Genomic DNA, 23,220 nt, shown 5'->3' with positions numbered 1-23,220 from the left:
TACGAACGTAATTCATGTTTTTTCCCCTTCTTTTGAAAAAGGAAAATGAAATGATGATGGAATCTCAGCGTATGAAAATAGTGTCCATAACGTTTGTTGTGCCTTAGGATTTTGTTGTTTTCCGGTAGGATGTGTCTTAGGAATTTCGTCCACCGCAGAAACATTCCATGACGCTTATTCTCTCCTCTGGAAAAGGTTTCTGCCTCACATCATAAACATGTGCAAATGTAACTGTTGCCATCATCACCATCTCATCTTACAGCTTATAAATAATCGAACCAACACAATCCCGATATACGATATACCAAACTCTTTAATCTCCCGAATCCATGGCACAGGAAGCTATGATTTCGAGCCGGTTGGCCCTACCTAAGCAGAAGCAGTCCCCAAATCTCGGAATCCACAAAACGGCATCTAGTGTAGCAAACCTTGCAAACCTTCTTCCTACAGGAACTGTCCTAGCATTCCAAGCCCTGGCTCCATCCTTCTCCAACAATGGGGAGTGCGAAACCCCCAACAAGTACTTGACAACCTGCCTCGTCGCGCTCTGCTCCCTCTTTTGTTTTCTCTCCTCATTCACGGACAGTTTCAAGGCCAAGGACGGGAAGGTCTATTACGGGATTGCCACGTTCCATGGTTTCTATGTGTTTAATTCCGGGGACTGGGAAGGAGAGAATGTTTTACAGGACATGGACTTGGAGAAGTTGAGGATCAGTTTCATAGACATGGTTCACGCCTTTGTTTCGCTGCTCGTGTTCTTGCTGTTCGCTATTGGTAGCTCTGACGTGCAAGGCTGTTACTTCCACCAGCAGGGGTCTCACCTAGAAAAGGCACTGATAACGAACTTGCCATTGGGGGTGGGGTTCCTGTCGAGCTTTCTCTTCACGATTTTCCCGACCAAACGTCGAGGGATTGGGTACACGGAGATGGCAGCTAGCCGGACCCATCAAATGGAGTAAAGAAACAATCTGTGGGACGACTAATATGCCTAACAAACATTTCATAAATGTCACATTGGAGATGTTTGATTGATCTTATGTTATTTAATTTATCTCGAGCATATATGTACAGAATAAAACACAGTATTCCAAAGTTTACATGGAATTGGGCATTTGGGCAGTTGGGCAATTGTTATGAAATGATTTCCACTCAAAGTACGCATCGCCATATCATTGCAAACAAAGCTAATCAAATTAAAACATGAGCCTAAACTGTGGAACTTATGGGCTGAAGGAAAATTTGATTAAGGGCCTTGTGGGCTAAGAGGTGGTGGACCAAACTAAATTAATAAGCCCGCGTACGTACATATAAATACATGTATATACATGCATGTCTGAAAATTTGATTAAGGGCCTTGTGGGCTAAGAGGTGGTGGACCAAACTAAATTAATAAGCCCGCGTACGTACGTATAAATACATGTATATACATGCATGTCTATCCATAATGTCGGGTTTCACAGTTCTCAATGTCTTCTTCTTCTTCTTCTTCTTCTTCTCGCTTCTTCTTCTCCTCGCTTCTGCTTCTCCCTTCTCCTCGCTTCTCCTCGCTTCTGCTTCTCGCTTCTTCTTCGCTGATCCAGTGGAATATAAAAGCATGAGCCCTAAACTGTTTATCTAGTGGGGTATAATATAAAAAATCTGGTGGGGTATAATATAAAAACATGAGCCCTAAACTGTTTATCTGGTGAGATATAAAAAAGGACATCTAAACCACTGATTTTGATCTGACGGGATATAAAAAAAGACGTCTAAACTGCTGATCTGGCGGGATAAAAAAAAGGACACCTAGATCGCTAATCCGACATGATATATAATGGACGTCTAGACTCCTACTGTCGAAAGATAATAGGCAGCCCCCGCTTATGAGAATTGATATAAGGAATTGAGATTACACGGTACCGTCTTAACTCTGTCGCGAGAAAATACGACCCTATGGCTATGATGCTTTTTTGCATCAAGGTTGTCCAATGGAGTTATCTTAATGATTATTGAGCTCGTTGAATTTGTTGTGATCTTGAAATGTGTGTGTTGATGGACGGGATATTGCCATATGGTTATTTATCTATCATGAGTTATTATGATATTGAATGGTTGCAAGAGTTGAATTTGAAATGTGGTTGTGTTTGTTGTACGAATTGAGTTTGGTAAGTATTAGTATATAAAATAATATATATATATATATATATTAATGATGTTATGTTAAATTAATTCTTAAATGTTGATGTTGGATGATTTATATATGTTTGATTATTTATAATCCATATTTATTATACAGTTCATTTTGCCTTGAAATTTATGCTCATTGAGATGTAACTCACACTTTGCATATTACTTTTCAGATGAGTTTGGAGTTAGCCTAGCTGCATAGGAGAATCACTTTTTGACATGGGGATCAGCTTGGATGACTCTCTAGTTAGACTTTTTATCTTAGAGGTTTAAAATGTTCTATAGAATTCTTGTAAATACATTACGTCCGGAAGATTTTTTTTAGTTCGTTTGGATTTATGTGAGGAATAGCTGGAAATTTTGGTTGATTGATGATGGATGATTGAGATATAGGATTAGAAGTATCTTTATGAAATCAATTATATTTCCTTGAGATGTTTTATTATTGAGATGGCTAAAGCAGTTCAGTTTGGGAGTTTTGTGGCATTGCTTATCAGGTTAATGTTCTAGAAAATAAATCATTTATCAAGTTTTGGATTATTAAGGCTTTTAGGAAAATTTCGTCGAATTTTCGGGTCATGACTAGAACCTAACTTGTCTAACCAAAATAAGCTCTGTTCCAAACAAGCTTTTAACATAATAATCATCTGTTAATGCACAAGCTAGTTGGCATATGAATTTTACTTGGCTAGTATGTGATATATGCACGAAATATTTCATCGAAATGTGGATTCTAACATATAGAAGAAATTAGGTCGAGATTAGCCTACAACATTCTCGAAAATACTCATCCATATACACTTTCACGAAGATACGTAATGAGCCTCTATACTTCTCACTTTGTGATTTGCTATAAAACGTACTACTATGTTCATATACATATAATAAACCTAACATCTATTGGCAGTGTTTATATGTAGTTTCTAGTTTTTTGACCCGTGAAGTGCATGTATAATACTGTGTAACGTAGTCCCAAGCATGAATATATGGTATTGCCACACAGGTTTTGATTCTGTTAGCTAGGCTCTACTTCGTGAATCCTTAGTCTATGTTTCTTTATCGGTGAAATTACATGTACCTTCAACCTATTCAGTTGAGACTGATTCCATTCGAGTGTGCGGTTAATCCTACGTGAGATGCTTCCAATTTCGAACCCTTCCACTGTAGGTATAAAAAAATGCCTATCCGGAGCTCATTTGCCGTTGAGCCACTTAATCCCTAGTCTATGTTATAGTCCAAGGTTATGTACATTTTTCTCAGATGGTTTAATCACTTGAACTGGGAGTTCGGTGCGGTGTAGTTGCCCTCAACTTAGAACCATTGAAGTTTCTTTTAGTTTCGTGAGCCGCAGTTGATGAGGACCGGTTTAGCACTAGACAGCCTAATTTGTTATCATAACATGGGCGATACTAAAACATACCATAGAATGACATAAAACAGAGTCTAAGGAAACATCTGTGACGTAATAGCTTCGAGAATTATACATTTGGTTGGCTACGCCCTTACCCAAGTCTACTAACTAGTAACGGCCAACACTGTACAAGTCTGGTACCAGTTAGCATCTATAGGATGGCAACAACAAAAGTTTGGTTCCGCCGATCATGTGGAGGGCCTGTTCGATGTGACAGTCCCGGTGAAGATGGATATGAAAATTCACCAATATGATCAAGGACCGGTATGATATTGGAGTTCATATAAAATCAGGCCTCAGCCGTCTTTCCTGCACTTGCCATGTGCTTGACTTGATATGCAGCTTAACGGCTCCAACAAGTAGCAATTTAATTTGTGCCTGGGTCTCTGGTGGATCTAATCAGGTTTTGTGTACTCGAGAAGCATGTGAGGCGATCGGTATATTTTAACAAGCGTCCAATAGAGAACTTCTTCGACTTCGAGCTCACCCTCTGCTCTCGCTGCATATATATCCTCACATATTGCCAGCAATCTGCATTATCAGAACAACATACACGTCTTAAGAGATGCCCATAGACAACGTAAAAGAAATAAAGAATGTGTGAAAAATGTCCTGTGAATCCTTATCGGACTTCAAACATGGGTATAAGGACATCGATATCCAAAAGGGCGATCTTTGGCATGACATAAACATGATTTCCTACGTGGTAGTTCCAATTTTTCTGCTTTAATTTTTACTGTCTTTCGGCCAATCTTAACAGAAGAGATGACATGATGTGTATACTAGGATTACCTCTCACAAGAAGGTAGGTTCTCGAATGGTATTCGCATCCTGAGATCGGCACACTGCAGCCTAATAAAACGACCAACAGCTAGCACGAATGTAATATAAAGACCCCAAATGCTGAACTTGCTAAGCGTCTCACCAAGAATTCCCTCTGCACAAACACGGAAATATTTCGTCAGGTTGACAAAGAGAACAGGTAGTTTTACGCATTTGACAAGTCTCAGTACTTACGGGGTGTCTCTTCAGAAACCACGACGGCCATTGGTCCTGCCAAACTTCCGCATCCACTAACAAGAGGGGCGTTGATATCATGAAACGACCACCACTCTGGGTTTCCACGATTCAGAACGAGATCTCCGCTTACCAACTCAACCTGCTTAAACAGTTCACGTTCACCACTATCTCTATCCATTAATTCTTATCAGAATTAAAGCAGGAATGGAAGCAAAAGATGCCGAAGGGAAAACTATAACCTAGATCCCATGTAAAAAAAGAAAAAAAACATGGCGAATGAAAACCAAAAGAATCTCCTTTAGACAACTCAAGACTGGTAACTAATTTGGGTTCCACACAAACTGTTAGGGACCTCATAGAAGTCAACTGTTGTGATTGACTTGATCTGAAAGAATCTTCAAAGACCTAATGCATGTCAAAGTTTTCTCGTCGAGGGTGGTTGCTCCCCAACTTGTTGAATTTTTAAAAGGAAATTCCCTGTAAGCTTTATATTCTTCTCTCAGATTTTAAAAGGAAATTTGGTGGTAACATACCTCCTGCTCAAGAAACCGCACGTCGCCAGAGCCAGTGACGCGAAAAAATCTCGGGTAGACATTATAAATTCTGAAACTATTTGAGGAGCCATTCAAAACCTCCATCACTTTTGATGGTTCAGGGAGATTCATGTCTTCAACTTCCAGTTCGTACTTCACGGCCTCCTTTCCTTTAGGTCTATCCCGTGTGAGTTCCCAAGAAAAAATGATTTTCATGCTCCACTGAAGAGACTTGATAAATCGGGCTTGGACCATTGGGGGAACAAGCCACAGCCTGCTGGCATCAGGTTGGCAGCATATGAGTTGAATGTCCTTCACATTGTAAGCACTTGAATAACCTTCAGGATCCAAATTAGCTTGATCAACTAGATCGTTCCAGGAGAGCTTCTGGCAGAGAGTGGTCTCAAACAATGTGAGCCTTCCACTGTCTGTCTTTATGTCGACCCGGACACTAGCGTCTTTGATGGGATTAGCAATGTTCGTGGGATTACCGCTACTATACATCTGCTCAGGCAATGATGGATTAATCAAATTTCTTTTATCGTCATTACTAAGGTTTCTTTGCTTCTCGAAAAAAGTAAAAATGAAAATAAACAAAAAATAATTAATCACAGCAACTTCACAAGATATTTCGTTCCATCCATCAAATCTTCATATAAACTGCGATCGAAACCCTCTATACCTTATTTTCATCATCGCTTTTCAACTGGAAAGTTTGTAAATTTGGAAAGCTCATCCTGTTTTGTTTCGGGAACAGAAAAGAAGAGCTCTATGGGTAATAGTATGATGGCTTCTCTTACCAGCATAGGCGCCCAGATAACACATATCAACACAAGAAATAAGCATATGCCTCCACAAAATTTAGTCGTCTTGGATTGCTTTTCTCCCTGCCGGTGCCTTGCTCTGTTCAGATCCACATCACATTTCACAAGGAACAAGCTTGCGTGAATATCTTCCAGCTGGGAGCAAAACTCAAACGTCAATATCCAAATTTATCTCCACGATGAACTGTCAAAAGCTAGACAGTCCAGTATGCGACTGAACATAAGAGGCTATAGATACATAATATTGTATCCTTGGAGTTTACGGAGGACAATTTTACTGTATGTCTGATGTTTGGACATTAATCAGCATTTCAGTCATATCGAACTTAATCAAATGAATCATGAAGGGAACTGATATTTGAATCAATACTTAATTGGACAGAATATCAAACAAGATTGACTAATCTAATAAAAACCTTCGCGGGCGAATATTGACTCTTTCAATATCTATTTCAGTTGTAGGGTTAGATCATAATTTCTCGGAAGCAGGACAGGAAGTTGCTGGCAAAATAAACTGGTTCATACTCCAAGACAAGCTCAAAAGGATAGACAGTAAGGAAGATGCCAAGGACCTTTTTCTTACCTTCAGCCAGTCATACATTGTCAAAGATGTAGTCGTGCAGGACCAATCAAGGACACATCGAAGCTCATACAGGAATGGGAGGGCTCGATAAAGACGGAAACCCCAAAAGTTCAGTTTAGTTACACTACTTGTTAAGAACTGCCGATATAAGGTGCTTTCGCGAGGAATTCCATAACGAATTTGGATTGCTTGAAGAGCCAGAGACACCGCCTTCATCAGATAGATAGCACGGAGTGCCAATCTTCCTGCTCGTTTATACGGTGGAGCCGTGTACCAAGCATGTCTTGTGACGGAGTATGTAAACAATGCAAGTGAGAAAAGATAGAAAATAACCTTTCCTGTGGCAAATGAGCAGAGGTAGATAATTCGATCGAGGACAATCAAGAAAAAGATTACCTGCAACAGAGGAAGGTTCCGATTAACTTCAGGAAATATGTTACATTCCCTCTATGAATTGAATAGCAGAGGAAAAAAACCAAGTCCTCGTCTGTCAAATATGAGTTTTGTATGTGCTTTATTTTTTGGTTCAAAATCAATTGTTCAGGTATAGTTTAACTAGTAGATTTTATAGGTTATAAGGGCCAAGCACTCAAAGTTCAAGAAGTTGATTATTCTTAAATTACTAGACTCTTATGATTTAAGTGAAGCTCAAAAGCCCACACCACGAAATTTCTAAAGAATACGTTGTATAAAAGGAACCGGTTAGTTGTTGACAATGTGAATGCTATGTCATGTGAAATCAAAACAAATTGATTACCATTAGAGTAAATACGAATTCCTTCGGGAACTGATCCTCGAGCTGGTACACTTCGAGGAATTCACTCTTGTTCTTTATGATCGACTGGTAAAAGAAAGCGACCAAGAAGAAAACCATCAAATCCGCGCAAAATATGTATGCATACAGATCTATCTCTCGTTTACCTCCACCAATTATCGAGACAATCGGATATGGAAAGCCTATATCTTCAAAAATGCAGGCTCCTTTTGCAATTAAAATCTCATGAGCAACATCAGCGGCTGGAGTAAGAGAATTTTGCCATACCACTGGACTGGATTCTGTCAAAGGTGATGCATAAAGAACCTCAAAAACAGCAAGGGCAATATGGGGATTTTCCGTACTTCTCTCGATGCTCTGTATGCGAACCCGACTTGCCGACTGGAAATTACTGTTCAGGTTCTTGCATCTCCTGCTATGCATTACACTTAGTAACTCATTAATCCCTGACTCTATTCTTTCGGGCTGAATCCCATCTTCTGGCCACTGCTCAACATCCATCGAAACTTGCACAAAGTAAGGAGGAGTTTCCGCTCCCTGAGTTAGTGAGTACCAATACCTACAGAGATTTCTGATGACATGACTGATCGAATTGCCTATGGGTGAGAGCAGCGTCTGTAATCTGTGCTTCCAACTGTAATTCATTGCCTCCTTTCCTTCCTTGAAGTCATTCCTCCTTTGTGGAAAACCTATCTTTTGAACGTCCCTGGCCGTTATCGAGGTTTGCAGGAGTGTAAACAAGTAGACTAGAAAGAGAGGCAAGGTACTTATCACAAAGGAGGACATGATTTTATTCTCGGGAAAACCCAGCTCTTGTAGGAAGTTCACGTGGATCGAGAGCCCGCAGTGTTGTATAATGATTTGATACAAATACTGAAGCAGAATGCAAAACTCGCTATACATAAGCACAATGACCCAGAAGAGATGACTCGGACCTGTATTCACACACAGAGCGTAGACGAACAGAGCTCCTAGGTACACCATTGAGAGCAAGCTGAAATTCCAGAGGAATATGAGGACAAAGCAACAGTAACAGACAACATCGTTATTTGATTGCATTAGGCCCCATATGTACTGGATGATCACTCCGAGGGAAGACCCAGGCACTGCCAGATTGTTATCAGATCCGGCCGAGTGTGCTCGGTCCATGTGATCAAAACCCCCTATGTTCTGACTCTCGATCTCATAGTATGTCTCCTCATCCTCTGAGGAATTTCCATCTAGTTTTTCTCTTTGTTCAATGTTCAGTAAGGTAACAAGGTTATTAACTGCATAATTCCCCAGGGATTGTACTTGATTAACTCCATCACCAATCAGATTTACCGCTGAGATTAGAGGGTTGTCCTTGTTTTGGAGTCTAACCTTCTGCAGTTTTCGCGAATCATGGAAACTTACGCTTGCATCTCTCTCTTTGTAGTCCATTGTATCACGAAGAGAACCCATTGAGAGTTTTGCGGAGTCCACAGAAGATGGGGAGCCACTTCCTTCAATACTCTTTGGTGATCCGTCCATTTCCATAGGAAACAATAAGTTATACTTTGGATCTGAAAAGTCATACCCCGTGGCATGATTTCTCATCCTCAGCCTTTCTGCAGCACCTTCAGCTTTATATTTCTTCAAACCAGAGCTCATTTTCCTTGAGAAGCTCTCGTGCTCGGCAGGTGTATTACTGCTGTGGAGCTGACTTTGGAGGTTGAGCATCTCAGACTTCATCTTCTCGACTTGCAAATTGCGTTGCCTCTTCTGCTCTTCAGATTTCCGTATATTTTGCAACTGAGCAGATTTCCATGCAGCTCTTTTCTCTTGTTCCCGAACTATTGCACCAATTTGCTCTGCTTCCAGGTACTTTGACACGTAGTCGAATTCCTGGGATGAGAACATGAATGACTGCACAGAGACAAGCATAAATATGACTATCTCGACAAAGGCTGATCTCGAGGTGATTCTGAACCCGTAGTCATACTTATAGAACCCGATAACTTCGCTCACATAATCAACTGTTGCGCACTTGCCCTCAATGAAATCCCCTATAAAAGGAGATTGATAGGCCAGAGAAAGGACAATTAACGCAAAGTTATAAATCCTTAAGAGTTTGAAGACTTTGTTCTTCTTCTTTAAAATGTGAAGCCTCATTCGGAAAAAGACTAGGGCAAAGCCAAGGTACCCAAGGTGAAGGATGTCGTATTCAAGAGTGCCTGTTATCAGAATTAAAGCAAGAACAAGGTCCAGTAAATGGCAATAACTGTAGTGCCTCGCATAGTCAAGAAGTGTCCATAATTCCTTTGTTTCGAACGAGAGGTCACTCAGAAGAGACACATTCTTGCAGTGGGAGATCAAGCGTTGGTACATCTGTGACCCCGGGAGATTAGACAAGTGGTCAGCTTTGAGCTTAAAGCATGAGAACATGAAGACCATGTAGTAGCTGATGAGCATTCGGGGATCGTCAACAATGAATCCTGCGAAAGGCAACAAGGTGATTTTTAAATTAACATAAAGTGCTAAGAGAAACTGTTTGATCCCAATTTTCCAAAGTCGATTACATATCGACTTTGGCGCATAAGTGAATAAAGACACAGGATCATCTTTGTAAATACTCCCTTCCATAGGGAGAGTAAAGAATATCGTCAGTTTCGAAGTGAACATACCAAACCAACATTTCTTGCAGAAGTCAAAATAATGGTCAGAGCTCCTCCAGCAGTCATGGCAAGCCACTCGTGCTTTCACTGAGCCATGTTTATTTTTTGTAGATATCATGTCCAACCAAAGAGCCAAATACTCGAGCCCGACTATAGAGGCAAACAGGAATACAAACATGGGCCACAGTCTTTGCAGGAGCCGTCGGTTCAGGACGATGCATGCAGCAAGGCATGCAATGTAGATCAGAGAGATCGCATTCAACACAGCAAAACTAGCAAGGAGAAGCACAACCATGTTTATTTCTAGACCGAAGAGGCCAAAAATGTTCTGGATCCAAAACTTGGTATAAATCTTCAATGTTGCCTTCTGTTTGTGGAGTCTCTCTCTCCTAAAGTAAATAATCCTTCTCCTGTTCCACTTTTGGCTCCCTTTGTAATTTTCCCAGAAATACGTGTACAGATACTGGTTCTTTTTCCGACCTTCATTATAGCCTCTTACCTCGGAAGGCGTTGAACATTGACCCTGAGATACTTCCGCACTGAATGACGGCCACGACTGGCTCATTGCCTGCTCCCGTCTGCCTACATAAAGATTGGCATTTGTTACGTTTGTGATTTCACTAAGGATCTCCTCCTTGGAGTTGAACAGATCACAAGCTTCTCCCCACTTCTCAGGGTTAGCTCGATCCTGCGGCATATGTTCAAGCCAATGGAAGATGTTATACTGAAGTATACATGCAACAATAACCACGACTTTTCCCCGAAAGCCTGACTCTAATCCCCAGAAAGTGGATTCATGCAACTTCAACCCAAGAAAAAGAGACCAGGAATAGTTCCTCTGGCCTGGGAGCATCTCCGCTTTGCTGCCCCACATTTGGAAGAGATAATCGATCATCAATAGCCATCCTGAGTAGACTAAGAATAACTTCGATGGGACTTGAGAAGATTTTGGTAATATCGAACAAATCACAAGGCCGAGAATGTACAAGAACCCAAATGCACCTATTGGTGAAATAGATGCATACAACACGGCAATATATAGGATCTTCTCTCTGTGCCAGATAAGAAGCCGTTTGGAGAACGTTAACTGTACCCTGTCAAATTGATTATTTTCAGAAGAACTTGCACATCTGCTCCTTCTTCGTTCATAGCTAAACAATTGCATGGATATTAAAATGGCAAGCGGCTCCGAGATATTCTCTTTGACAGAAGCCTTTGGGTCATATCCTAGAACTGAACAAAGATCAACCAACCCTGAGAGCCATAATTGGAAGTTGGTGAAGACACTCAGGCTATAAATGAAGATAAAGACCACAATAGCGTACAGCTTTAGAGGGAACCAGAGGTGCTTCGTCGTCTTCTGCAAGAGCTGTCTCCCAGTGATCCACAGAAGAAGAAAGAGTAGGTATCCTAGAAAAATATAGTTTGGACGAACTAGATAAACAGCGACGAAGATAGTCAGAAAGGCAATGTAGGTCCCGCATGATCGGTACAGGGATAGAATCTTCTCTCCGATTGCACTCAAGTACATCATTATCCTCCTCTCTGACAAATTAAACAGAAAAACCAGGTTAATTCCTCAAATATATCAACTTCCAAAAGGAATATTCAGCTTTACTTGAGAGTACCGTGAGAAGAAAAGATGTGCTGCCTGCGCACAGACTGTGAAGTGTAGACTGAGAAAAGAACTGATTTTATGAGACCAGCTCGCAATATACTAAACCCGACTGGAGGGAATGGAGTTTGCTGCACAACTGCAGAAAATGAAAACAGCACATCGATCCCGTGATTGTGAATGGCACAGATGCATCCCAGCACTGCTATCCTCACGAAATCCCCAGAAGAATTGGTATCATCGAGACCTGAATACTCATAATTGAAAAGAATATCAAAAGGTGACTCCGTGGTGGCCTGTTTTTGTGTGAATGTCCAGAAGAGAACGCATGTAATCTCAACTATGGAAAGGAGTTCAGGCTTATTACAAATGGTACACATTCCTACAAGCTTAATCTTTTTCGGAAAATAGATCAAGTACCACTACATGTTTTTATTCAGGTTATTCCTAATTCTATTGAGTTGGTGCGAATTTGTACAAGCTATAGCATAAGAAAGGCACTCTCCCGAAAATGAGATGAGACTCTTTGTTTAGTTTTTACCTAGCAGTTGAAGAATTTCTGCAGCAGCTGAGCGTTCACGATCAAAAAATTTGGAAATTAGGTGAAGATTAAGGATATACAGAAGTGCGAAATGTGCCAGGCACATGACAATCAAGGACCGGCATAACTTCTTGCTGATGCTGTGGCTTAATAGGTACACCAAGAAGAATATCACTGTTATGGAAATCAAAATAGCAGCAATAAGCAGAAAACCACAACAGTTTTTGTTATGAAACATCAAAATACTGGACAATTCCTAATAAACTTACTGTAGGCTGCATGGAAGAACCCAGGTTTGGTTGCCAAGAGATATATTAAACAGAGAACTATAGCACGATAACTTTTCCGTAATAACCATGCTACAGTAGCAACAAGTAAGACTTTCATCTCTTCTCTTTCTGAAATGAAGCCAACACCAACAAGAAGACCCAAGTGAGCAAGTACATTGAAAGTAGAGGTTGATTGACATAAGAAACTGCCTTGTTACAAATTTGACCTTCACAGGGTGATTTATTTCAAAAGCTTTGTTTTCATTTCCAAAATCAAAGCCATATACAGAAAGAAAAAGAGCAAATACAAGAGATCATTAACGCTACTTATATTGTTGTACATTAGGTCAGAACAGATTTTCATTTACCAATAGGAAGGGCTCATTACTCAAATCATTTCTTTCGGAGAGGAACCAACAGAATCTGATATTTCTTTACCTTCTAAAAAGTAATTCTCATCCTGCCTTGGCCCAACAGATAAGCAGTGGAAAATAGAGTTGTTCACTAGATTACCCATGGCAACAAGAATTCCCAGACAGAATTGTGCTAGAAGATACAAACCCGGGATACTATAATGCCACAGACCGATAGTTTCCCAAACTTCCATGTCCTGCAGAAAATTAAGAAGTGTCAAGAAAAGATAAAGAAAGTAAGATCCCAGATAAGAAGCTTACGTTGTACCTCGCACAGTCTCTTATTCAGAACAGAGAACGCCAAATTGAAGACATATGTGCCAGCTGCCCAGAAGAGGATGAATACCAGAAGCAGGCCATTTAACCGATGCAAATGAAACATGGAAGGAAAAGCATAGATTGTGTAGCCAACATATGCAAGTAGCCCAAACGAACATAAACTTGCAAAGTGGAAGCTCCAAAATGAAAGAGCAAGCAGCAAGACCTGTTATTGCATTTGTAAATCGATGGTTAACAAGTATTTTATCACCATTGCACACTCAATAGTCGATATTATTTACTTTAGAGAGGCTGAATGAAATGAACATAATTTATGGGAACGTACTGGAAATCCGTAAGTGAAAAAGTTAATGCTAAAAGTCTGAAAAAACTCCCTCCATGATAGGATGCTATTCTGCCTTGAATCAGATCTGCGGTCCACAGAAAACAGGGAGAAAGGGAAAGATAATGACCTTTCTGTTAACAACAATCAGTAGCTTAAGCTTTTCAAGGTCCCTTAGAACGGTATGCATGTAACCTGCTGACTCTTATCTATTCTGTTCCAATATTGTTTCAAATTCTCTCTTGACATATTAAACCATATGGACAATCACAATAGGTATCACTTACTAAGCTTAAGGTATAGATAAATACTGTCATGTTGAAATAACTAAACCTATTTTGTCTTATTAATTTCAATGTCACTGTTGTCGCTCAATGATGAAACAAACATGCTAAGAAATATCAAGAACCCTTTTCTTTTGAAGACTTCCCTCGAGGAAGTTACCTTGTCTCTAGAAGTAAGTATGAATCCTTCGAGGTAAGAAGGCGCTCCGATAAGCTGTTTTCCTTTGTAGATGTAATTTTATCCATTTCTGAAAGGTCACATCTGATCCAGGATAACTGCAAAGAAGATTATAATGAACTGTGTATTGGTTAAAAGGACAAACATCAGATATGCTCTCCAGATAAGTTCTACTCTTGATAGGTAAAATAAGGAAAATTTAACATGACGATTAACATGTCTAAAATCACTCATAAAACACTGTCATTGCAAAGTTCAAGATTCTATTGGAAACCCATCTTCTTGTCTCATGTTGAGACCCAAATGTCCTAGAAAGCTGGTGCATAGAAAATGACTGTCAAGTGACATCAATTTTCTTTCAGAAGGTTAAGCTCATGGAAACCGCGCCTCTTGTGCGACAATATAGCAGGCATTGCTCTAAGACTCCTCACAACACAAACCAGACCTGACATGTGCGACAACCCAAAAGAATAACATAAAGCAGAGAAAGGCACAAGTAACATGTGGCATATATTAGGACTCAAAACTGAAAATTACACCCCAATACCAGTATATGACTGATCTAAAAGGCTTCAGCTTTTTTAGAAATGGGTTCCCTAAAAAGCTATTGTTGCCTAAATTAAATTGTCTAGATACAAGAGGCTAAATCTCCGTGATGCACTACAAGAATGGGAATAATAGAAAGGCTTTGGATAAACTAGCTTGATCAAAAGTTCACTCACCAGAATGTAGAATGACAGGAGGGAAAGGCCTGAACAAAGTTCCGACAAATCTGAATTAGCTGATATTTTGTACAGCCCAACCAATTCAGCAAACTGCACAAATAGTTCGGGAAACTTGACGGGGAGCTGATATACATAGAGCAAGAATATGTTTGAACCTGCATATAACAAAAGATATCTCCCCCACCTTCAAACCAAGATAAACTGGAGGACGTCAGTACAAATTGCAATGAACATAACCATCTGATTTGATTCCTCTCATGATATGTAATATTGACTACTTACCAAAAGAGACCAAGGAAATTGCTCGTCAAAGACCAATCAATGAGGCCGATGCTGCTACAGATGAAAAATGGAAAAGAAGCCCATGATGGGTGACTTATCCCGACAATTAGCTGTATTGGTGGTAACAACAAATAGCATAGAACTCTGACATGTGAACCTTCATCAAAACGCAGAGGTGAGACTAAAATCAATATCCCAAAAAGCATATAACTATGTGCATCTGTATATTGTTAGAATTTTTAGAGAGCAGACCTATGTGTTCAAGAGAAGAACATATACGTTCGAGACATGTATGTGTCTCAGAAGCCGGTCCAAGCCGGTTTCGGTAGGATAATTTTAGTATAGCAATGAAAGCGACCAATATTTGAATGACCAAAACATATATTTCCGATGGCATCTTCCATGAATCTACTCTGCAAAAGATATCCCTCTTCACTGTCAGCTGGCGATTTCTAGAGCACTTCTAAGAAATACATTTTACTACGTAAAGTGAACTTAAGTAATGAGAGTAAATTACCGGACAAATCCAATTAGCTTTGCCCACTTAGAGTTTATAGCGCTCCACTGTTCCCCCTCAGTGATGGAAATGATATAGAAAGCCACGTGCGAAACGAGGGCCAGAAAAGAAAATAAGCAGATAGAGCGTAATACCAAGTACTGCCTCTGAAACCGGGAACCTAGTGCAATGCCACAAGTCATCATCCCTGATGTGAAATAAATGTCTTACACTTAAAAAAAGTACCTATTGTCCGAACCACTATGAAGAATGAGACTCTCCAGATTGACAATAAAAAGCACGTTGGGGACAACATGAAGACAGGCATTGAGGAATGCAGTTTCATTAGCCTTGCACGAAAAGTCAAATTTTTAGGATCATCAGAATAATCTATTGTGCTGTAAAGGTGACGCAATGATATCACCCAGTAAATTGGTTGTGTTTTATGCGGCCGTTCAAATCAAATACTTCATTCCGAGCTTAGCCTACCTAGCAAAGAGCAACTGTGATATCTTGCTAACTAGCTTTTGTAATCAGGCCATGAACTAATCAACAGGAAACAAATGCAACATAACAGTCACCGCGCATTACCTAATTTTGGAGCAATAAACTGAAGAGTCAGAAAAGCCGACAAATTCACCAGAGACATCAAGCTCCAATTAAGCAGACCAGCTGCAAAGAAAGAGCAGGGGAAGTGAAATGAAATCAATAAGGAATTAAGCCAATACAATACCATTTTTATGACTCAACCTCCACGACTCTCACAATTGCATGAAACATGCTGATGACGGACCCCACCAAGAATACATGACATTACATTACAACCTTAAAGTTGGAGCATAGAACGTACCTGAGAGGAGCAGCATAGGCAACACAAAGCCACAGATGACCTTCTCCATTGCGACGAGATCACTGCCATGCAACGTCGTCTTATTCTCTCAAGCAGCATGTACAAACAAGAGATGATGAACCCCCATGGATGTGTCAAACAAATTACGTATGTATATGAATGTCAGAAGAACGTCTTCCGATGAGGACAAAAATCGTAACCGACCCAGGATTCAAGAAACGAGGGGTAGAAGACCCTTTTCCCCAATTGGATGGGGAGATGGGGGTTCGGATGTTTGGGTTTGCAGAGGTGATCGTCACAGAAGGGTAGAAACGGGAGGGGAAGCTGCAAAAAGAATTGGAACAAGATTATCTTTTTTTCCTTACAGATTCTTAATGAACGGTCGGTTTGATTGTCGTTGGAAATGGAAGCAGCTGCCTGCTTTGATCTTTCGACATGGCGATGTTTTCCTTTGACAAAATTTGTAGGAGTGGGGGATCAAAATGAAATTGAATATTGAATGAATGGACCGACCGTGACTATGCCAATTTCCCTTTTTGGCACGTCAACATTGATGCTATTGCAGGCGGGCTTCCTCTGTTTCCTTTTTGTATTTTCAAGTAAATAAATAAACATACCATAAGCGATCAGGGGGATGTAGCTCATATGGTAGAGCGCTCGCTTCGCATGCGAGAGGCACGGGGTTCGATTCCCCGCATCTCCATTTTCTCCCTTTCTCGTTATATCTTATTTTGATAATAGATAATCAGACTATGTTGATGTATTGTTTTTCTTTTTGCTATTATTTCATTTTCCCATTTTCTCTTCCCAAGCCTTTTTATAGCTGCCTTCTGGGTCTCTCTCTTTTCATCTTCTTTTTACCAGCCAAAGTGATCAGAAAATCCTTACTATATATATATATATATATGTATGTGTGAAAAATCCGATCCAATTACAAAATTGCAAGCATCAGATTATCAGCATTAGGGACGATTTAGGGGTCCGCGTGGCAGCCGCCTCTCTTTCCCTCCAATTTAGATGGAACCATCGGAGGAAAAGAGAGGAAAAGCAAGAGAGGGAATTTTGTATGGAAATTTTTTAACAATTCCTTATAACTTTTCCTCCCCTTTCCCTTCATTTTCCTCCTATAAAAAACAAGCTAAATAGAGTTAACAAAATGAAAATAAAAGTTACAAAAATTTTTATATATCACTTTAATTTGTCCATTTTTCAAAGAAATTATCTTTTTTAGTAGATAAATTATGGGAGCCATTGTTTTCGCAGTTCTAGGAGATCGAGCATTAAAAATTACTCTTCGTTCTCTCGCAATTTTATTGATCATCTATGGAAATAAACGACTTTATTATATATATGGTCTTCAAGTCCAATTTCTAAGGGGAGATAGTGGACAAGGGGATTATTTGAATAAATAAGCTAGGCATCGAGAGGACTTGCATTTGGCTTATATGAATTATGATGAAGGGAAGGAAGTGCCGATTCAGGCCATTACGTTTGACCTTTGTATCCTTAAGGCCGAAAACTTTTATTTACTTATTTTTTTCCAATGATAATGAGGCTAAAGCCCGAAAACAAAATTATTAAATTAAATTATACAAGATCGGGATATGAAAGCCCCTAAAATATTACCACGGAGAAGATGATGAATGCCCCCAAAGTGAATGGAAGTAATGAATACCGGAAAAAAGTCCAAAGATTTGCATGCTAATCGGTTGGCACACGAATTGCCTTCCCGGAGAATATGTGAAAGCTAGATTTGCACGCCACTCCTTTGCGAGAAGATGTCTAACCGAATTGATCAGGCTTTGAATACTAGAATTGCACGAGCCCCAAACCAGCAACATATCTCGAACAATCAATTAAGGTCGCAACTTTTGTTTTCGTCTGAATAATGACATTACGTTTTGCAAAAGAGCAGTGCTACAGCCGCCGATTCGGCTGTTCCGAATTCTGTCTGTAGTGGGAGGGTGGTAATTACACAAAAAAGTAAGGGCGATGTCCAAGTTCAATTTGATGACTACCGTGGCCAGAAAAACTTTAAAGCAAAATATTGATGAATAATCTGTGCCATGTTGCTGCATCACTAAGGTGACTAATAAAACATACGTGCTTAATAAATTAGATCACTCAGTTGCATGCGGCCTCCTTCACTGCCTTAGAAGCCTCTGCCTCAGCCACCGCCGCAGCCGCAGCCGCAGCCGCCTCCACCTCCGCCGCAGCCGCCTCCATCACAGCCGCCACCTCCGTGTCCACCATGTCCAGCTCGGCCACATTCAACAGTTGACATTGACCCTGCTGTCGTGGCAGGCTGCATAAGAATCAAGTCGCCATTTCTAGTGCCGCCGCTGCCGCTGCTATATGGGGGATCATAGGACGTTCTTGCTTTCCTTCGAGGGAGAGAAGGAGCTGCCGCTTTTGGGACGACATTGATATCGGTCTTCTCTTGGGTCTCGCTCTCCTCATTGAGTCGACACCCATCCTTGCTAATAAAACAACCCATGACTTTGTTGCGTCTCGAATATTAGTTGAGTCTGATCTCATCAACCCTTCAACACGAACACACACACACATATATAGGGAGAGAGGGGATATCTTTGTCGGCCATAATATATATACTAGGTCGAAAAATCGCGCTTCGCGGCTTTATTCTTTGGTATTAATTTTTATTATTTATTAAACATAATTTCATTCGATATAGATCATATATATTATTAAATATGGAAGTCTAAAATTAAATACAACACATTTAGAAAGTTATTTTAAATTTATTAGATGATATCATTAAGTAAATAATATCAAAATTTTGAATATTTCTACAATTAGGAAATCCATTTAGGTTAGGCAATCTTTATTATTGGTTATGAATTATAGTAAAGCCTATTAAGAAGAAAAGGCAAGAAAAGAAAAATGGGGCCATTTTAATAGCAAAAGAGGGAGAGGGGAAAAAAAAGCCAACAAAGGAAGGGGAAGGAAAGAAGGAAAAAAAAAGGGGAGAAAATGCCACCAAAAAGTTGTAACTAAAAGAATTCGAACCAAGGGAAAAAAAAGAGCGCCTGTTTTAATTGCCAAGCTTAATTATTTATATATTTATATATTTAATAGGAATGTGAAAAATGGGAGAAAAGAGAAAGCACTGCCAAGAAGATTCGACTCGGGGAATTGGGAGAAGGAGCTGCACCTTACCAATGCATACAATCCCACTTTCTTGTCTTTACAATACAATTTAAATTTATTTGACAAATCTAAGAGAGAAGAGCTAGAAAAATATAAACGCGCCTGGAGTATGGAAGAACGCTTTGTGGGCCTGACGGATCCCTTTTTATTGTTCACTATAATATAATACTTGGGATCCTTTCTTAATCTATGATTTCACTTACTTTCTTTCCCTTAAGGAGATCAACTGAATCTATTCTTCAATTCTTTCATTACTAATTTCATTTATTTATTCAATATTTTAACGTGATCATCAAAGTTATTATGTATAAAATACATATACTATTCTATTAATAAAATTTAAAGTAACCAATATGGTTTTACAATATATATATATATATATGTGTGTATCTTGATGAGGAAGCCATTTGATTTTGGTAAGACAAATTACCAGACAAATAACAATCTGAATTAGTGACGCTCATTTCAAATTAGAAAAATTCTACAGCGGTTTAGAATTTTCAGTATTTCCAAGGGAAAATTCTGTTGGAAATCCATCGGAAAAGTACATTTTCCAATGTATTTCTGGGGGAAAATGATCCCTCGAAAAAACAGGCCTCAAAGAGTTAATTTTCTGTGGATTTGTTTTCAAAAAAAATTTAAAAAAGGAAATTCCAAGGGAATTTTTTTTCTCGGAAATTCCTCCTGAAATTAAACAATAGTTAAATAATTGCTAAGGGATTTTTAGAGAGAAGTTTCCTAGAAAAGTTTCGGAAATTATTGGGAAAAAAATTTACTGGAAATCCTTCCAAGGGAAAAATTCCCTCAGAACTAGGTTTCAGCGAGGGAAACCAAATATTAGGTTCCTAATATTACAAATGACAATATTTGGTACCTAATATTAGGTGACCTAAAAATTAGGTTCCTAATAAAATGACAATAAAAAATGGCACATGTGAAAAGAGATAAGGGGAAAGAGGAAGGACTACTCCATTATCAAGAGTTTGGACAAATTAATTAATTGAGTAAGTTCCACCCTTTTGGTGCTTCAATGCTTCTACATAATCTATTTATAATATATTAAAGTTGACTCCTCATATTTGTGCTATGAAAGTCTTTTGTTCGATATATGAAAGTCTGTCATGTCAGCATTTTGATTATTTCATTACTTTCGGTTAAGTATCTCTTCCTCTATCTCCTCTATAAAAGCCGTCCTCTTCCTCCCTCCCACAAAAATCACTCAGCTCTTTTCTTTCCCTTTCAAGCATCTCTTTTCTTATTGGTTGTTGTTGCCATGGCCTCACTGATGTTGAGTATTAGTGCTTCGTTGGCTGCCTTGCTTGGGCCACTAACTACCAATCCCCTGAACGGGCCTTTAGTGCGTATTGCGGGATCCTCGATTAGAAGAGACGGTATGTCCAATTTTCATCTTTTCATTAGTAATGGAGATCTACGATATGTCCCATCTTCATCTTTTCATTAGTAAGGGAGATCTAATCAAATTGATACCACAATTTCATTTCCCCTTTTTTTTTCTTCGTCCGTCGAATCTGAGCTCCTCCCTCCGAACCCGCAGGTCATCAACGATCGTGAGACCGGGAGGTCCCACGGCTTTGGATTCGTCACCTAGATCAACGAGAAGTTCATGAAGGATGCGATCAAGGGGATGAACTACTAGAATCTTGACGACAATAGCATCACTGTCAATGAGGCAGTCCCATGAGATCGGGAGGTCCCATGACTTTGGATTTGCCACCTAGGTGGTGGCAGCAGCGGCTGGTACGGTGGTGGAAGCAACCGTGATAGCGGATACACCAACGAATTGTCTTTACATGAATTTTTATATCGAGTTTCAGTAACTTGATTGCTTTTTCGAGTATGAGTGATCAAAATATGGTAAGAGAGAACGCCGCCAAGATTAATTTGACTAGATATACTTGTAGCAGTCTATGTGCCCACGAGTTAAATAATAATCTCTATTGATTAAAAAACCGATCGGGCGAAGACATGGAATGTCCAGGATTATCAAGGAGCTAAAGTCTATTTAGCATTTGAACATAACTAGTTTCTTTTTGTTGTTAAATAAAAAATCTATGCATGAGCTTATATGATTACATATGACAAATCGGGGGCTAACAAAGCACGATGGGCAGAATACGGGGTGGACAAGTAAAAGGAAGGGGCCAAGGAAACCAATTTTATTAGTTGTGTTAAGTGATGTTCAAGCAATATATTATAAATAAAAAAATGTATTATATTTGTCTTTACTATGATTGTTGACTCCATTGACGCTATATCTATCTTTAGTTGCACATATATTACAGATTTGATTATTCATACAAAAATTTATGTATTTTGAAATGTATCACATCCGTGTAATCATGAATTGATTAAGTTTTACACTTTATTTAAATTTAATTAACATATTTACCTCACCTAATTAATTAGTGGCATTACTATATATATGCTTTACGTTAAAAGACGAGTGAAATAGCTTTATAGAAAGAAATATATTCAGTCAATACATTGTAATTTATTAACTATTGTAATATTAAAATAGCAATTAATTATAGCATTAATGATTAAATTAAGATTCAATTAAGAAACCTATCAAAAAAAGATTCAATTAAGAATGTTTATATATATACTGGATAAATTAAGATTCAATTAAGAAACTTATTAAAATACAATTAATTATAGCATTAATGATTAAATTAAGATTCAATTAAGAAACCTATCAAAAAAAGATTTAAATTAAGAATGTTTATATAGATACTTAAATATAGATTATATATAGTAATTGTATATAAATAGCTACAACATTCAATAGGCAATTAATGATTGAGATATATGAAATAGAAGAATACGGAAAAAGAATATATTTCATGTATACCTTTTCAATTATCAAATTCTTAAACTAAAGTCCAGTTCTACTTTATTATCGTTTTATGTTCCTAAAGCTCTAAGTTGCATTTTGTGTTTCAGATATATTCTTCCACCATATTAAAAGATGAAGGAATGATCGCTCACACACACACGCATATATATGCATATACAAAGTAATGAACACATTTTATCCATTATGACCTCCCTCATAGTTTTGTGTTCTATTTTGTTTTTTGGATAATAACTTAAACCTTAAATAGTTTCTTATAGAACGAATTGCAAGAAAGCAACATTAGCAAATCAAATAAATTATTAAAATAAAAAATTGAAATGCCAAATCCGTTAAAATAAATCAAAGAAAAACTATATAAACTTAATATCAAAATGCATGCATATTCTAAATAAATCTTACAAAAAATAATTCAAATAATCCATGCATGATAGGTTCTAATAGTTGAGCTTAACTTTGTAAACCAAGAAAATAAGAGTAAATGTTTCTACTTTAATAGATCTTCATATAAAAGGTTTTTTAAATCATCTGAAATTGTGGGAGATATTGCTCTCGCAATTTCGGAAGATCAAATATTAAAAGTTATTTCCCTCCCAACAAGTACACTTTTTGTAATTCAAATTTATATTCTTCTCCTTATAGGTGCTGAAAAAGATTTAAAGATTTTAATGTATATATTCATAAAATATATAGACTGATAAATCAATTCAAAGATAGCAGTAATTTGAGACTGTTTCCTTTTCTTTCTTTCCTTTTTTGGAAAAATAGCTCCATCACCTTTTTTTTTGGTGTGCATGTCATATGCTAAGAAAAAATGAAAAAAATTGATCAATCAAGGAGGAATATTTCGTAAAGCAACTAATCTCATTTGAACTCCTCACGTCTAATTATACAATAAAATAAAATAAAGTATTTAATAAGAGAGATAAAAAATATCCGCGCAACATCCGGGTTAGAAGGCTAGTTTATACA

At 38.5% G+C, this 23,220-nt stretch overlaps 2 protein-coding genes, 1 long non-coding RNA gene and 1 other non-coding gene across 4 annotated transcripts; 3 read left to right on the top strand and 1 right to left on the bottom strand.

Moving 5' to 3' along the window:
- Positions 1-311: 311 nt before the first annotated feature.
- On the top strand, positions 312-1,145 carry LOC116215067 (protein DMP10-like). Its single transcript, XM_031550636.1, has one exon. It carries the CDS (start codon positions 330-332, stop codon positions 957-959), a length of 630 nt encoding a protein of 209 aa, XP_031406496.1. The 5' UTR covers positions 312-329; the 3' UTR covers positions 960-1,145.
- A 2,465-nt stretch (positions 1,146-3,610) lies between these two features.
- LOC116212921 (piezo-type mechanosensitive ion channel homolog) lies at positions 3,611-16,628 on the bottom strand. The gene is made up of 21 exons (XM_031547673.1): positions 16,203-16,628; positions 15,944-16,024; positions 15,374-15,533; positions 15,109-15,269; positions 14,857-15,013; positions 14,572-14,758; positions 13,832-13,947; positions 13,391-13,475; positions 13,055-13,270; positions 12,812-12,983; positions 12,374-12,502; positions 12,105-12,278; positions 11,577-11,810; positions 9,958-11,493; positions 7,295-9,768; positions 6,538-6,933; positions 5,931-6,089; positions 5,131-5,634; positions 4,595-4,736; positions 4,370-4,514; positions 3,611-4,108 (listed from the first exon to the last, which is right to left on the bottom strand). Exons 1-21 carry the CDS (start codon positions 16,249-16,251, stop codon positions 3,973-3,975), a joined length of 7,413 nt encoding a protein of 2,470 aa, XP_031403533.1. The 5' UTR covers positions 16,252-16,628; the 3' UTR covers positions 3,611-3,972.
- Positions 16,629-16,832: 204 nt separating this feature from the next.
- Positions 16,833-16,905, top strand: TRNAA-CGC. The gene has a single exon. It is a non-coding gene; the product is annotated as a tRNA-Ala (tRNA).
- Positions 16,906-20,351: 3,446 nt separating this feature from the next.
- On the top strand, positions 20,352-21,622 carry LOC116213266. The gene is made up of 2 exons (XR_004158032.1): positions 20,352-20,764; positions 20,929-21,622. It is a non-coding gene; the product is annotated as an uncharacterized LOC116213266 (long non-coding RNA).
- Positions 21,623-23,220: the final 1,598 nt, after the last annotated feature.

Source organism: Punica granatum, chromosome 7, assembly GCF_007655135.1.
Source record: "Punica granatum isolate Tunisia-2019 chromosome 7, ASM765513v2, whole genome shotgun sequence".
NCBI classification, from domain to species: domain Eukaryota; kingdom Viridiplantae; phylum Streptophyta; class Magnoliopsida; order Myrtales; family Lythraceae; genus Punica; species Punica granatum.
Note: the sequence above shows the minus strand (reverse complement) of the source record. Positions and strands in the feature narration are given on the sequence as shown.

What these genes read in the sequence shown, in the direction of transcription:
- LOC116215067 (XM_031550636.1), top strand. Translation starts at nt 330, where the DNA reads ATGGCACAGGAAGCTATGATTTCGAGCCGGTTGGCCCTACCTAAGCAG.
- LOC116212921 (XM_031547673.1), bottom strand. Translation starts at nt 16,251, where the DNA reads ATGGAGAAGGTCATCTGTGGCTTTGTGTTGCCTATGCTGCTCCTCTCA. An exon ending in GTTTATTGCTCCAAAATTAG is followed by an intron (nt 15,534 to 15,943) that starts GTAATGCGCGGT and finishes GCATTGCACTAG; the next exon opens with GTTCCCGGTTTCAGAGGCAG. An exon ending in CAATGTATGACTGGCTGAAG is followed by an intron (nt 6,090 to 6,537) that starts GTAAGAAAAAGG and finishes TTTTGCTCCCAG; the next exon opens with CTGGAAGATATTCACGCAAG.